This window comes from Gracilinanus agilis, chromosome 2 (genome assembly GCF_016433145.1).
Source record: "Gracilinanus agilis isolate LMUSP501 chromosome 2, AgileGrace, whole genome shotgun sequence".
Lineage (NCBI taxonomy): Eukaryota > Metazoa > Chordata > Mammalia > Didelphimorphia > Didelphidae > Gracilinanus > Gracilinanus agilis.
In genome coordinates, this window is record NC_058131.1 from 329,664,311 (window position 1) to 329,681,942 (window position 17,632).

Genomic DNA, 17,632 nt, shown 5'->3' on the forward strand with positions numbered 1-17,632 from the left:
TGTTTTCCTTCTACCTAATCCCTCCCTGAATCTACCTTGAAGTAGTTCTCAATTTTTTTTAGACTTATAACACATCATTCCTGAAAATTATTCAGAAATCTCTTTTTCCCAAAGGACTTTTGTTTATGTTGATTATATTTATCAATATTTCCATATCAGAAATTAAAATATCTTTTTTCTGATTATGAAAATAGTTTTTATCTCATATATCACTTACAGGAATTGGGAAACCCCAAACCACACTTCAAAAACTACTTCTCCATGTTATCTCCATCTCTTCTTTTCCTCTATTACTTGATATTTCCTCATTGAGTTAAATATATTTCTTTGCCATTTTTTGGCAGGCATTCTATCATAATTGATTTATTTTGATGAATGGGAGATTCAAATGGCACTTGTTTCCTTTATTCTTTTTTCTTTCCTTATTTAGAGATATTTGTGACCCTTAATTCAATGAGATAAATTCTTCCTTTTTGTCTTAGTATATTCTTTCCCTGTTACTTTTTTTTATTTTTAAAAACATCAACACATAACAAAACCACTCTTGGACATTTGTCTTATTTAAGTCTTTCTCTGATCCTATGACATTAGGATTTTGAAGGACACTTTCATCATCTACTTCTCTTAGAATTTATACACTTCACTCCAGTATCATATGTTTCTGATTATTCACTTGACTTTACCTTTCATGCTTATCTTGACTCCTTTATTTGTATTTCAAAGATTCTACTTAGTCCTGGTCTTTTCATTAGCATTTCTTGAAAGTCCTCTATTTCATTAAAATCCCTTTTCCCCTGAAGGATTGTACTTACTATTAATGGATACATTGTATTTAGTTGCATGCTTGTGTCTTTTGCTTTTTGGCACATTGTATTCCAAGCTTGCCTCTCCTATTAGGTAGTAGTAGCCAAATCTTATGCAATGATAACTATAGTTTCTTGATACTTAAACTCTTTATTTGTGGCTACTTGCTATATATACTCACAGATAAACAGGCAGATAAAGACACATGCATATATACACAAAATATACATGCATATGTAAACACATGTGTACATGTAAATATATGTATTATATATGTTAAACTGGAACCTCTGGATTTTGGCTACAAGAATTTGAAGATGGAAGTTTCCATTTGGGGACTTCACTTAGAATATTCCTGGGAGAAGTCTTTTTAATTTTAATTTGACATCCAGATCAAATAGATCCATGAAATTTTCTCATGATTTCTTTTTTCCCCCTTTTTTAAAATTTAATTTGGTTTTTTTTTTCAGTTACATGTAGAAACAATTATTGACAATTGTTTTCTGACATTTTAGGATTAATATTCTCCCTTTCCCTTCTTCCCTTCCCCTACTACCTAAGATGGTAAATAATCTGATATAGGCCATAACAATGTTTTCATGCAAAATATAGTTCCATATTGCTCATGCTATGACAGAAAATACAGGGGGCAGCTGGGTAGCTCAGTGGATTGAGAGTCAGGCCTAGAGATGGGAGGTCCTAGGTTCAAATCCAGCCTCAGACACTTCCCAGCTGTGTGACCCTGGTCAAGTCACTTGACCCCCATTGCCTACCCTTACCACTCTTCTGCCTTGGAGCCAATCCACACTATTGACTCCAAGATGGAAGGTAAGGGTTTTAAAAAAAAAAGAAAAAGAAAATACATCACACATATAATAAAAAAGTCAAGATGGAAATAAAGTGAAGGATGGCATGCTGTTATCTGCAATTAAACTCAACAGTTTCTGTTTTAACTGTGGATCACATTTTTCATCATGAGTTCTTTGTGGATATCTTGGGAACTTTCATGATTTCTTGAAATATGATGTAGACTCTTTTTTTTGTCACGGCTTTTAGGTGGTCCAAAGATTTGTACCATTGTACTGCTGAACCCTTTCAATATTCCCCACCAAAAACTTTAAAATAATGCTTCAAATTGAATCCTGGAGTGGCAAAGTGAACAAAAGGTCAGACAGAGAAATTCTTCCATCTCTAGACAACATAGGATGTTGGAAATAGGGATCCATAATATGGAGGTGGAAATTGGCTCAGAGTTGATGTGGATGGAACTATAGTGGAACTAGGTAGCAGTGATAGAAGCAGCAACAAGTTTGGAAGCTCTCAAACCAAAAACATTAAAAGGATCTGGCACCTGATTGCAGGGTACCCCTGTGCTTTCATTGTATGGAGGACCAGACACTATTTGACTGCTTCATTATCTATACCAACTTCTGGGTGATTGTTCAAGGTTTTGACTTCCAGTATAATGGAGAATGAGCCCTGAAGGGCCGTATTGATTACAATACCAGGGGATGATATGAGCCCTTCCTGAGTAAGAACCAAAGTGTAGACCAAGAAAATAGTGGCCACACCTATACCCAGATCACAATACCTTAGAAGTATCAAAAACTTCCAAACTTCCAGAACTAGCCCTGAAAACAGTAGCACAAAGAAAAAACTTAAAACACTTCCTTTCCCTTTCCTCCAATCTTCCATCCTGGGAACAGAGTCCAACATTAATGTAAAGTTTCAAACCATGAAAAATGGTGGAAAAATTAACAAATAATACCCCTTACCCCAATAAAAATCCTTGACCATAAAAGGCTATTAAAGTGACTGGGAAGGTCAAGAAAAAAATTCAAAATAAGACAATAAAGTCAAAACAGCTTTAAGAAAAATCTCAAATAAAAAATGAGAATTGAATGCAAGCCCAACAAGAATTCAGAGGAATGCTAAAAATGATTTAAAAATCAAATAAGAGAGATAAAAGAAAAATCGAGTAAAGAAATGAAAACAGAAGAAGAAAATTATGTAAATACCAGTAATGGCCTGATAAAAGAGATGTCAAAAATAGTGAAGAAAATAATACCTTAAAAAAGTAAAATTTGGCCAAAGTGAAAAAAGAGGTTCAAAAACACACTGGAGAAAATCATTCCTTAAAAGTTAGCATTGGGCACCTGAAAACTAAAGACTTCAAGAAAAATAAAGAAATAGCAAAAAAAAAAGTCAAAGGAAGGAAAAAATAGGAGGAAAATATTAAATATCCCATAGGAAAAAAATAAACAAATGATCTAGAAAATAGATTAAGGACAGATCATTTAAGAATAATTATATTACCTGAAAGCCATTATCAAAGAAAGAGCCTAGACATCATATTTCAAGAAATTATTTTTTTTAAAACTACCATGATATCTTAGAACCAGAATGTAAATTAGGAATTGAAAGAATTTACCAGTCACCTCCTGAAAGAGATCCCAACAGGAAAACTGTCATGAATATATACTTGTCCATAAGCCAAATTCCTGAGCTCCCATGTCAGGGAGAAAATACTTCAAGCAACCAGAAAAAAATTCTTATATTGTAAAAAAAAGTCAGAGATAGAAATCATGATATCAAACATTTAATAAAGGATAAAAAAGTAAAGGTTAAACACTAATTTAAAAATAAATGATCTAATTCTGAAGAATAAATCCTACCAAATTCCTTTTAGGACACAAATATGTTGCTAATACCAAAACCAGGCAGATACCTATCTATCTAAAATAATCTAAATGAAAATAGAGAAAGAAAATTATTGGGTAATTTTCCTAATGAATATTGATGCAAAAATTCAGTTAAATACTAGCAAGAAGATTATAGCATAGATCACAAAGATTATACATTACGACCAGGTATTTATACCAGGAACACAGGCCTAGATAAATATTAGGAAAACTGTCAGCAAAATTGACCATATCAATATTAAAACCAAGAAAAATCATATGAATATCTCAATATATTCAACAATTTTTTTTCACAAAAAACAACACTTATTGCTCTTACATAGAAATACATGGATATTTCCTTAAAGTGATAAATAGTTTTTATCTAAAACTATCAGCAAGAATCATCTGCAATGGAGATAAGCTAGAAGTCTTTCCAATAAGATCTGTGGTAAAGCAAGTCTGCCCATTATCACCACTATTATTCAATATCATGCTAGAAATTCTAGCTATAGCAATAAGAAAAAGAAATTAAAGGAATTAGAATAGGGCTGTGTTGGTGAACCTTTAGCACACATGCCAGAGGGCTCACTCAGAGCCCTCTCTGTAGGCATGCCCATCATTGCCCCAGTAGAGAAAGCTAGGGGGATGTGGGGCAGGGCTGTTCTCCTCCCTGTCTCCATGCAGTTTTAGACACTTGGGCTCAAAAAAGTTCGTCATCATTGGAACAGGCAATGAGGAAACAAAACTATCACTCTTTGCAGAAGATATGATGGTTTACTCAGAGAATCAGTTAAATAATTACTTGAAATAACAATTTTAGCAGTGTTGCAAGATATAAAATAAACCCATATAAATCATCAGCATTTCTATGTTACTGACAAAATCCAACAGCAAGAGATAGAAAGAAAAATTCTGTTTTAAGTAACTGTAGATGTTATAAAATACTTGTGAGGCTATCTGCCAACACAAACCCAGGAAATTTATGTACACAATTACAAAACACTTTTCACACACAAAAAAGTGAGATCTAACCAATTGGAAAAATACTAATTGCTCATGGGTCAGAGGAGCCAATATAATAAAAAATGACAATTCTCCCTAAAGTAATTTACTTATTTAATGCCATATCAATCAAACTACCAAAAATTATAAAATAGGAGCCATTCCCCACTTAATAGATGGTGAAAAGATAAGAACAGGCTATTCTCAAAAGAAGAAATCAAAGCTATCAAGTCATTAAAATTATTTAAATCCCTATTGATTAGAGAAATGCAAATTAAAACAACTCTGAGATAACACCTCATACTTATCAGATTGGCTGCTATGACAGAAAAGGAAAAAAGAAAAATGCTGGGGAAGATTTGGAAAATCTGAAACATTAATATACTGATTTTTTAAAAAAATATTATTACTAAAATTTATTTCCAGCTATCTGAGCCCTTCCTCTCTTTCACACATCATAGAAGATATCATTTGGATATGTATGTATGTATGTATGTATGTATGTATGTATGTATATATATATGTATATATATAAATTTTCTTTCATATTTCCATTTTTCAGTTCATTCTCTGGAAGCAAACATTCACAAGTTATTCTTTATCTATTAAATCTGTAGCTGTATATAATGTTCTCTTAGTTCTACTCATTTCACTCTTTGTTATCACATATGAGCTTTTCTTCTTATTGTTTCTTATGGTACAGTATTATTATCCCATCAGAGTTTAAAATCCAGTTCTTCTAGATCTCCTTTCTTTACATTTTTTCATTAATTCTTTTTGTATTCTTGATCTTTTTTCTTCCAAATGGATTTTGTTATTATTTTTTCTAACTAAATAAGATTTTTTTAAATTTGAGTTTGATGGCACTAATGTTGTTGATGGAGTTGTGAAATAGCACAGCCATTCTGGAGAACAGTTTGGAACTATGTCCAAAGGACTAAAAAACTGCATATCCCTTGACCCAGGAATATCACTACTACCTAGATTTGTATCCCAAAAAGATAAAAAAAAGGGGGGGAAAGACTCATATGTTTAAAAGATATAGCAGATATTTTTGTGGTGTCAAATAATTGGAAATTGAGAGAATGTCCAATTGAGAATGACTGAACAAGTCATAGTAAGTGATTGTGAAGGAATAATACTGGGCTATAATAAATGAAGAATAGGATAGTTTCAGAAACTTGGGAAAACATAAAAGAGCAGAACTATAGTAAAAGTAACAGAAATATAAAAATGTTTGAGTGTGAAAGGCTTAGCTCCTCTAATCAAGATAATTATCCATGACAATTCCAAATGATCCATGGTTAAAAATGTTATCCTGTCAGGAAGACCTGAGTTCAAATATAGCCTCAGAAACTTTCTCTAGTTGTGGAATGCTGGGTAAGTTATTTAACATGTTTAACTCAATTTCTTCATCATAAAAGTGAAGATAATAATAGCATCTACCTTTCCTAGGTTATTGCAAGGACTAAATAAGATAATAATTGTAAAACACTTAGCATAGTTCCTGACATATAGTAAGTGCTTTATAAATGTTAGCTATTATTATTATTTTAGTTCTACTCTTTCATTTTTAGTAGAGAAAATTGAAAGGCTATAGAGCTGAAGAAACATATCAAGTAGTAACAGAGAGAAGAGATCTCTGTTTCTAATATCAGTGTGATTCCCCTTGACTCAAGGAAAAATGACTTTCTCAAGGTCATAAAGATAATAAAAATCAGGGCAAGAATAATCACTTCTTTGTAGAATGATAATTTAATCTTTTTTTGGTTTATTTTTCAAATGATTATCTTTTAGAAGTGGCAAATGGTAATAGATACAAGTTCTACATAAGATATCTGTCTGAAGAAATACAAGGGGAAAAATATCTCCTGTCCAGAATTTATATCTCAATGTTTCATTAGAAAGATCATGAATAATTATAATTCTTTAGGGAAAGAGAAGCTTTATAGACAGACATTCTTGCCTATGGATTACTTGAAAGGTTATTACTAAATAGCCAGCATTGTGATAAAAAGTGAATGCTTTTCTCCCTCTCATAATTATTATTTATTCCATATTTTGTCACATGCTCTGTGATTCTTCAAAGTGTAGTCTATAATGATTAATTCTACTGTGTAATTCCGGCAGTCTTCCATCACTTTGAATGTTTCAAGATACAATTTCAAAAGTGAAAGAAACACAGTGTTCAAGGGAGTAACACTTCTCTAGTATTAATAGAACAGAAGGGATCTTAGGGAATAACCAATAAAACCTCTTCATTTTAGAGAAGAAATGAAGAACTAGAAAAGGGTTTAGGATTTTCCCATTATTGCTCAACTAGTTATACAAATTTCATGGACTCAAAAATAGAAAGGATTTTAAAGATCATTTAAGACTCTTTTCCTACTCCTCCATTGCAGAGGCGAAAATTGAAGTCCAGAGAGAGAAAGTAAACCAAACTATTAGTAAAGCCAGCAATAGAAGCCAGGTCTCTTGATTCCCAGGTCAGTGACCTTTTCACTGTGCCATGCCATCCCATTTGTATGACCTAGAATAGATGAAGCTAAAGCTGTTTGTAGAGATGTTTATGGGCATGACATCATAAAAATTATACAAAACAAAAAGGTAAATTGTTGCTAGAAATCAGTTCTGTCAAAGCATGCTAATTTTTATCCTATGATCCTAGATGTTCTTATTGGTTGTTCTAGGTTACTTATACTTTTTTAGCCCAGTATACCAGATAGGTATGAAGGTAGTTGAAAGCTTGACCTGGCTGGTTTGAACAGTTCATGTTGGGGATCAATAAGTTTGAAAAGGTAAGACTGAATTACACAGGTCTTGAATGCCAGGTTGAGTTTAGGTTTTCTTCTGTTTTTAGTAAAGACTCTTTTATTAATGTTTTTGAGTAGAGAAATAATATGATGAAAAAATGTTTTCATGTTTAGCCATGTAACTTTACAACATGATACATTTAGTGGAAAGTGATGTACACTGTAGTTGAAAGAGAGCTAGATGCTACATCTGAGGTGCTGGGTACAAATGATTTACTACCTGTACAAACTTACTCTGAAACCTCATCAATAAAAAATAAGAGTTGGATAATTTACATTCTAAGATGCTTTCCAGCTCTGCCTATGGTGCTATTATGCTATCCCAACAGGTGACTTTATATTAAACAAGAACTACTAAGAATATACATATGATCTATTAATTTCAGCAATACAAGAAATGTTTCCATCTCTAGGTCTGGCTATTATTGCTTTATTCTTCTCACCTTCATTCTCAACCTTGTGATTTCCTCCAGGAGAATTCTTGAGTTTTGCCGATGACTTGCTCTCTGGCCTTGGAACATCTTGTGTGGCAGCTGGAAGAAGCCATGGTGAAGTCCCAGAAGTTAGCGTCTATTCGGTCATCTTCAAGTGTCTGGAACCTGATGGTCTCTACAAGTAAGATATCATGAAAGCACTGGGAGAAACATGGAGAAAGTGGGTGGGTGGAGGGGATAGTCTCTTTGGGAAACACATGAAAGAGAAAAAACAAGAAAGGTACTCAGGGACTTGGTATCAGAACCACTGAAATTATTAAACCCTAGTTTGTAATGAGATCCTGTGTCTGAGAGAAAGGGCATGTATCATTCCTTCTTGGTTAATCTCTTATTTGTTCTTTACATTGAACTGGATATCTTGAGAAGTTGTAATTCATGCCTATTATAATCTATAGCATTTTAAGACTGACAGGAACTGTAGAACACAAGATATTTTTAAAGGTAAGAATAGAGAAAATATAGCTCTAGTGTTAAGAGACTCTTGAATATGGCACATTAACCCAGAAGAACTCTAGAATACTATGTTAAAATGGAAATTCTTGAAATGGGAAGATATTTTAGAAAGCAGTTAGTTAAAGGATTTGATTTTATAGATTATGAACCTGAGTCTCAGAGAAGAGAATTAGCTTGCCCAAGTTTACAAAGTTTGTTACAAAAAGTTGAGTTTTCCATAGCACCACATTGCTTCTTAGGAAACTGACATTATTGTAACATGAAATTACTTCTTTTCACAGTAAAGTCTTGAATTCTATTGTATATTTATAACCATTCTCTTCCTTATTTAATACATGGGAGTCATTTATTTCTTTTTCTTCCTTCAAAAATCCTTGAAGATGGAAATGGAAAACTATAAGACTTTTCTGTCCATTTTGGATGAAAATACTTGATAATTCTTCATGTATTTAAACATCAAGGCTTGTTTCTATTCTCATTGGTTAATACATAGCCCTAGACAATAATAAAAGATATGAACTATGTGGTCTTAGATCAGCAGGTTGTCTTGATAACTCATTTGACATGAGTGATGTCATTATTCAGAGGAGGAAATAATTCTTTCAGACTGCAGGATCTGGGGAAAGCCAAAGAAGGTGGGATATGAGCTGGCTTCTGAAGATTAGGGAGGATGGAATAATGTGACCAAAGACACAGAGATGGGGAAGAACAAGATATGTTCCAGGGGTGGCAAATAGACTGGTTAGGCTGGGGTTGAGTGTGTGTTTGGGGGGGCACTGGGAGATGAGATGAGACTGAGAGCCATTATTGTCTGATTAAGGAGTCTAGATTTTAACCCTGAGGGTAGTTAGTAACTAGACTTAAAAATACATAAAACAGGCTAATGATATGAGATATTGGGAAGAGTACTAGCTCTAGGGTCAGAAGACCTGGGTTCAGATCCCTTCTCTGCTCCCCTACTAACTCTGATCCTGCGAATCATAGAGAAAATATTTAACTTCCCTGGCCCTCACTTTTTTTTTTTTTGTCTGAGAGAACAACCTGGGATAGATAGCCTCTGGGATAGATTCCATCTCTAGAATGATAATTCTATGATCAAAATGATATATTTTACAAAAATTTCCTAATGGTTGTCCCCCTTAGCCCCCAAACCTTCTCTGATTTAGTCTGAGAAAGAAAAATGAGGTCTTTCTATTACATATTGGATCCTATTGGGCTTACGCTGTCTCACCTCTTCTCACACCTCTGATTCCCCAGCCACCCCGCACACCCATTTCTGGCTCTCCTGGGACAGTAGATATCTACAAGAAAAAGATAATATGTAGCCAAAAGGTCAGAGGACCAGCTGCCCAGTTGAGTGGGAGGAAAAGGCAGACTCTTTGGGAAACCCACATGAAAGGGAAAAAGCAAGAAAGGCACTCAGGGACTTGGTGTCAGCACCACTGAAATAATTAAACCCTGGTTTGTAGTGAGTAATGAAACATTTTATGGAATCCCAAAAGCAGTTAAAGTTGAGAGCTGGCAAATCGACTGTCAACTTTCAAATATTTTGATTAATACTTTTCCTGCTCCCCCTTCTTTTCTCCCCCTCTACCCACCCTGGGCTGGTCCTTTTGCAATTTGCTGACAGCTTCCAAAAGAGGAAAAGTCCTTTCTTTCCCATCTCTCCTGCTCTGTCTGGAAACGTGCTTGAAGCAAGACTTTCTGTTTATAACTTTACATGCTTCCTTTTCTTAATTTATTTTATTAATATCAATGGGAATTGGGCGGCTCTGAAAAGATGCCAGGCTAATGTCTGGAACAGCTTTGGATCTTTCTAGCTCCTCTCCTCCCATAAAACTCAAGATGATAACTTGCTCTCTACTAACAACCCGGGGTGGAGTTGCCCATTGCTTGAGGGGAAGAGAGAAGCTTTTTAAAGAATTTGTATTTCAATTCTTAAGTTTCTCCTCTTCACTCCCTATTAACCTCTTTTGGTTTTCTTCCCTTTCTCTATCCCTCTTCTTCTTCCTGCTTCTATCTTATTGTATTTTTTGCTTCTCTATCATTTCTGATATATTTCTCTTTCCTCTCTTTCTTCTTATAACATATTATAACATAACATATTGGACTGGGGGGTGCTTTAATAATTAGCCCAACTCCTATACTTTATAGTTGAAGAAACCAAGGCCTAGGGTGCTTACGTAATTTGTCTGCGGTCACACACTTTCTCTTGCAGATACTGAATTAGAAACCATTTCTCCTGACCACTGCCTCAACCTTGCTCTCCACATAAATACAAATAATATTAATGATTCAGATCTATATACTATTTTAGCATCTGTGGAACACAAAGCTCATAGAATAATAGAGACAGAAGCTAGAACTGTGATTTCATTGGTCTGAGCAAACTCTTTACCAATGCAGGTCAATAGCTTTTTTGTGATTTATAGTTTTAAGACAATTGTCTCGAATGTTGGGAGTTTAACTGGCCCAGAGTCATATAGATATGTCAGGGGCAGAATTTGAACTCAAGTCCACCCAATTTCAAGGCCAATTTTCTTTTCTCTGTGAAGTATTTCCTCTCTAGAGTGTTAAAACTGAAAAAGTCTTGTAGAAATCAAACTTTCTCACTTTATAAATGAGGAAAGAAAGGCCCCAAATCACAAAGTAAAATTGACAGAGGGGTACTGAAAGACCTCTACCTCATCCTGACCAAAAATATCTACCTCATTGACTTACAGTATTTCCTAAAATTCCTATCATCACTCATTCCTTTGGCTTAAGGCATAGAATACACCACTTAAAATTTAAATATGGATGAGGCTAGGGGAAAGAGTTCAACAGATCAAACCATTTTTGTCAGTTATTAATACTTCATCTCATTAGTTTCTCCATTTCCCAACTAAAATGAAGGTAGGCCTAGGACATAACACAGAGATATTTTGTTTGGAAAAGTAGGGGGAAATAAAACAGACCGATTTAGAGAATGGAGACTGTCTCAAAGGATATGACCAAGACAGAGAACAAGTAGGGGGTCTAGAACAGCCAAGAAGTTATATGCAAGAATAGAAAGAACTTTTGATTAAGAGCCAAGAGGTCTCAGTTCTCATCTCAGGGGTTCCAATTTCTTCCTGGATAACTTTAATCAAGTCCCTGGACCTTAGTTTCTTCATCTTTAAAATAAGGAAGTTGGACTCTGTTCTCCAAGGTCACACATGATGATTCTCTACCTTTCACGGCAAAGGGATGAAAGGGAAAATGGTTTTAAAAATATAGTAAAAGGAAATGAGACGCAGTGTGAGTCAAAGGCATATGGGCCAGGGCCCTGGCCAAGTACACAGGCATGTAGGAGTGTACACACACACACACACACACACACACACACGTACTCACAGGAGGCATGTTCAAATAGACCCCTGCATCTAGGAAGACTAATTGCATTTGAAACCCCTTCATCCCTGTAATGTCAAACATTGCCACAGGCCAAGACATCAGAAAAGTGAAAGTCAAGGCTAATTCTCTGTCCTAAGCTCACCCCAGTGTGACAAAGTAGAAACATCGGCTCAGTGTCATTTTTAAATTGAATTTCCTTGTTTGTTTCTCTTGTCTTGTTTTTGAGTAAGAAAGAGAAGGGGCAACCTCCTCAAATGCTTCACTAATGGAAGCAATTCCCAGGCCCTTGGGGAAGTTGGCCACTTATGGGAGATCTTGGTTTTGGTTTGATTTATCAGGTGAATCCTTGCTCAGTGCTGATGCCCTGGGCTAGTTGGCTGGTCCTAGCTATCTCCACCACCAGTGCTTCCTGATCACAGTCCCAGACAACTTTCTTTTTCCTACTTTCCTTTGGAATGACCCAAAGCAATTAGCCAATACTCAGTGCCCATCCCCACTTGCAAGAAGTCCTGCCAAATCATGCTGAGGGATTATGTGTGGTTCAGGGGCAGTTCCCACAGATTCCAAATCTTCAAATCCTCTATATACACATCAACTCTAACCCATCAACTCAGTGAGAATGAATTCCCAAAGAGACAGAATATCAGCACTCTGCAGTCCTTGACCAGGCACTATATACTTCAAAATAAGGGTTAATATCTAGAGAACTGTGTACCAAATATTATTCTGAAGTCAGCCTGACAGCCATACCCTGGTAAAATTACTACTACACAAGAAGATTTCAATTCTGCCTTGTTTCCACTTCCCCTATAGTAGAAAGACTTCTGTGTTTGAAATCTCACAATCTGGGTTCAAATCTTAACTTGACTACTTATGAATACTTTTACTATTACAGATAATAGTATGGTACAGTGGAAAGAATACTGGGTCTAGAGTCAAAGGACCGAGGTTCAAAAGAACACCATTTGTTTGGCTTTAGCAATTTGCTGAGCCTCAATCTCTCTATTTGTGAAATGAGGAGACTGGAAGAGATGGCCTCTCAAATTCCTTCTAGCCCTAAATCACATGATCCTTGGGCACTCCCTATATCACAAGACAATTAGTTCTTACCATCTTAGTTAGAGACAATTATGAGATATAGCAAGACAACTACAAAATAGAGTCACTGGCTCTTTACCTTTCAGATTCCAGACATCATAGGATTATAGGAATTAGAGCTGAATAGAGCCTCAAAAATCATATAGTCCTACCTACCCATTTTACAGATGAGGAAGCAAATGTCCAAAGAGAGAAACCTTTCCAGGTCTATCTATCATCATGGATCCTATTGAATGCTGATTTTGATGTTGCCTTTTTTTTACAATTGGTTTTGTGACATAGCTTTGTGACAGTCACGATGTTTTCCCTCTCTGCTAAACTATTCCTTAGAATTGGGGCACTTACACAGTCTTTTCCCCCCTTCTCCTTCTTTTAATGTCTATGCATTTCCACAATGAAGTCTGATTTCTCTGGCAAGAGGGTTTGTTCCAAAAAAAGACCCCTGGGGGCAAGACAGGGAGTCTTGGAAAGGCCAGCACTGTTCTCCATACTGTCCTACCCACAACCCCCCCCCCCATTACAGGCCCTTTGGGGGACTTGCCTGTGTAACCCATTGCCGAGGTTGCCGTTGCCACCACCATGGATACTATAATTATATATTAGATTAAATCCCAATGTTTCTCTTTATTTACATTCCTAACCTACCCTCTTCATTTCCGCCACTTGTGCCAAGAATCAGCACAAAATTTACTGGAAATAATATGGAAGTCATCAGGAATTCCTCCAGGCCAGCTTTTCAGAGCTCATACTCCCACTGGACAGGTCCTTGGGGTTTCTTTCATTCTGTGAGTAGGACCAAGATGAGGCCAGATGCCTGTCCCCCACCCTCCTCCTTGGGGAAGGACCAACCTGCCCCCACATCTGTCAGCTGAATGGCAACTAGAGCACCACAACATTTCCTGTGTGGGTGATGGAGTTCTCCCTCCCGAGACTGGGGCGATGGCAGAGTTTCTGTTGCTAGTGACAGATGAAAGGAGGAGAATAGATTGATCTAAGCCAAAGAAGGGGCTCCTTCATCTCAGTGGAGTCCACATTCCTTTTGTCACAGGTCAATGGTTTTGGGGAGAAGCACTGTGGCTTTAGCATCAAGGCACTAGTACAGATCTGCTAGGAGACCCTGAAGTATAAGCTTCCATTCTTTGGCCTTCAGCCTCCCTTTCTATACCATGAGGTTTGCAAGCCCTTCTAGACTTAGCTCTCAACATTTACCAAGTATTTGTAGTTCATCTAAGAAAGGTGCAATATCACCCTTAATGTTGTAATGATTATGACTGCTTCAGTCTCCAACCAAATGTGTCTAGAGAGTTGAGCCCAGAGGTTGACTCAGGACATTCCAGTGAAAGGAGCCAGACTATTGGACTGATTTTCAACTTTCTTCTCTCCCTCTCTTCTCCTTGTCTCCTTTTGCCCTTCTTCTCTTCTCTGTCTTCTTTCTTTTCTCCTTTCTGGTTTTCCTTTCTTCTCTCTCAATTGTCTTCTCCACATTCTCTTCATTCTTCTTTCTGCCTTCTCATTTCTCTCTTTTTCCCCCTCTTAGGTCAATGCTAAAATGCAATCAGTTAAATCACGTGGGTATGACATTATATTCATGTGTTGGAGCTCCAAATGGGTCACTTATTTTCACTATGCCTCATAGCTATAGACTAACCACAGAAGCCTGAGCATTAGAGCTGGAAAGGATTTTCAAGATCATTGAGTCCAACCCTTTCATTTGGATAAGTGAAGAAAGTCCGAGGTGACCTGCCTAAATTCAAAATTTAAGTAAGTGGCTCTGGCCCTGTGAAGGCCTGACCACAGTAGGGATCAAGTGACTCTGAATGAACTAGTGCAGCCCATCTACTTGAAAAACATCTTAAAAAGTATGATTTACTGATTTGGGGTTAGAAATATCAGTTTTATATCTACAGGTTGGCATTATTTCATTTACAATTCATGAACCAGCAAAGGCTTGCAAAGAAACTGAGATACTTGAATAGAGGCATTTGAATTCCCAACCTAATAGTGTGTTTCTGTCACTGTTGTTTATTTCTTGGTTAGTAGTTATTAGCACATCAAAATAAGGAAAGTGGGATCTAAAACATATTCTTATCTATTTCACAGTTCCCAAAGCTAAGAGGCCAATATACTATTCTATGTGCTATACAAGAATTGTGGTAGAAAGAAGAAAGAGTGTTTGAAACCAGTAACTCTGGGTTCACATCATGATTCTAATACTTACTAGTCATGATACCAGGGATAAATCATATCACTTTTTTCTTAGAACAGGTTTGTCATGATAACATTTGCATTTCATGAGAAAATTGCCGGCATCTTGCAACTTGCTTGCATGCAATTCAGTCCTTTGTGGGCTTGTTATTTCAAAGAAGTAATCATTCTGGCCAGAAGCACAACCTCTGTATTTTTTTTTGTTGTCATTCAGTCTCTCAGTCATATCTGACTCTTTGTGACCACATGGATCGTAATTATCCATGGAGTTTTCTTGGCAAGGTCACTGGAGGGGTTTGCAAGTTCCTTTTCCAATAGATCCATTGGATCCATTTGTCAGTCATTCAGCGGGTAAGTGACTTACCTATGGTCACACAGCTAGGAAGTGTCTGAAGTCAGATTTGAACTCAGGGCTTTCTATCTGCAGACTCAGCACTCTATCCACTGAGTCATCTAGTTACCTCCTACTTAAGTGATGTGCCCAAGGTCACATAGGTAGGAAGTGTATAAAGCTGAATTTGAACTCATAACATCCTTATTCCCAGCCTGGAGCTCTTAATCACTGAGCCATCGCTACCTTTTCTGATTGTTAAAGAAGAATACCAAATACTTATATAGCACTTTAAAATTATAAGGAGGTTTACATACATTATCTTATTTGAACCTCATGACCATCCGATGAGAAGCATGGGACAGGTCAGCTACCTGTCTGGCACACTGAAGAGAATGCTGGACTTGGACACAAGAAGATCTGAGATAATATTTGCAAAGTGCTTTGCAAACCTTAACATGCAATATAAATGCTAACATATATTATAATCATTTACACATGATAAAACTAGAATTTAGGAAAAAACATGAAATATACTCATGGCCATATTACTAATAAGAATCAGAGTAGAAATATGAACCTAGGTCTTCTTGGCAAGTCTAGCACACTCTTCACTAGACTAGACAGTACTAGACAGTACTCTAGAGTTGCTATGAGCAAAAAAAAATCTTTTGCTAGCTATAGCTTTATGTGTCTCTGTGTGTGCATGTGTATATATATATGTATATATATATATGCATTTTTTTTCAGAAAATCTCTCTATAGTCAAATAGATTGGTTCAGGGATGACAGATTTAAAGATTGGCACTGAGACTGTATCTAGTACCAATGAATCTTGGAAGGACCCCTTTAGACTTTGTGTTGTACGAGTAGAGCCTTTCAGAATCAGGGGTCTCTCTGAAACAATGAAGACTTTGGTAGAAGGTAGAACTATAAAATGAGGATTATTATTATATGCTAACAGACAGAATGAACTTGGAGTGCTGAGAAACTGGGTTCAAATCATCCTTTTTTATGCACTAGATAGGTAAACAAAAGTGTCCCACGAAGCATTCAGATGGTATGCTAGAGTCAAGTTAGAGGTAAGGAGTTCTCCATATATGGTGAAATCACAGCTTTAGATCCCAACTCAAAAAAAAAAATTAGTCATGGTCTACATCTAGCTCTAACACCAGCTATATGATTGTGGGCGTGTCATAGGTTCGCTTACATATGTGTCAAAAGGAGATACTATATACCTCAGAGAAACTTATTTTGAGAGACCTTTGCACATCTTAAAACTTATTGAAATGCAAGTTATTATTTGATTAGAAACAAATTATTTCCCATCATTAGAAATGCTTTTCCTTATTTTCTAAATGAAGGGATTAGGTTCAATGATAGCTAATCCACCTTGGCTCTATGATTCTATATTTTGAGGCCCCTTCTAACTCTAATGGCCAATTTCATTTAATTCAAGAACCTTCATCAAGTATCTACAACAGTAATTCCTTACCTATTCTGGGAATTACATTCCTGAGATCCCTGGGATAGGTGAAAATCCACAAAGTAGCATTTATTTTATTATTTATATATATATATTAAGGCTTTATAAACCCTTTTCACTCTCCTGCAAACCTTTTCCACACTTAGTAACCTTAGTCACTGAGCCAATCAGTGCCCAGGATTCAGAATACAGTTCTGTGTTTTCGCTTTTCATACCATCAGCCAAAAGTGTGTCTTTATAAATGAAACTCTGTGATACAGAAATATATATATATATATAATATATAATATATATTATATATATATATGTAAAGAAACAGTGAAGTGGTGATTAGTGAATGACGATATAGTGAGGGAAGACAATGTGTTAAACATTGACACTAGAGAAAAAAAAAAACATCTCAACTTTTATGTCCTCAAGGAGTTTCCAGTTGAGTAGGTGGATAAAACATATACAAATAACTATGTGAAGGGAAGTATTGATGAAGGGAGTATCTAATCAATCTAATGAATTATCCTAGGAGTTTTAATTACTTAATCCCATGAGATTATGGATTTACAAATCTTGGAGTCACCTAAGAGGCATCTACAACAATGGAATGCAAACAGGCACACCAACACCCTGTTGAGGGGAAATAGTGAAATCTTGACTGAATTTCATAAGAAGAAATTCTTGTTACAGGAGCTGCCTCTTCCCATGACTGATTAAAGATAGAACAGCCTATTCTTTATGATGAGCTCCTTAAACTTATGCGTGGAGCCTGTTTTCCAGAATGAAGCAAGAGGGCAAAAATTTCTCCTCTTTCCCCTTCTCTTTTACCCCTTCTAGGAATTGATAATGATTGTCTTCATGCAGGGTGGGAAGGTGAAAAGGAGGGAAGTGCTCAT

General features: G+C 36.1%; 1 protein-coding gene across 1 annotated transcript in view; it reads left to right on the forward strand.

The window, feature by feature from the left end:
• ASTN2 (astrotactin 2) overlaps nt 1-17,632 on the forward strand; it is a 970,320-nt gene that overhangs the window by 861,208 nt on the left and 91,480 nt on the right. Inside the window, exon 20 of the mRNA XM_044659771.1 lies at nt 7,777-7,918. Within this exon, the coding sequence (XP_044515706.1) occupies nt 7,777-7,918 (142 nt within the window). The remainder of the gene's footprint in view (nt 1-7,776; nt 7,919-17,632) is intronic.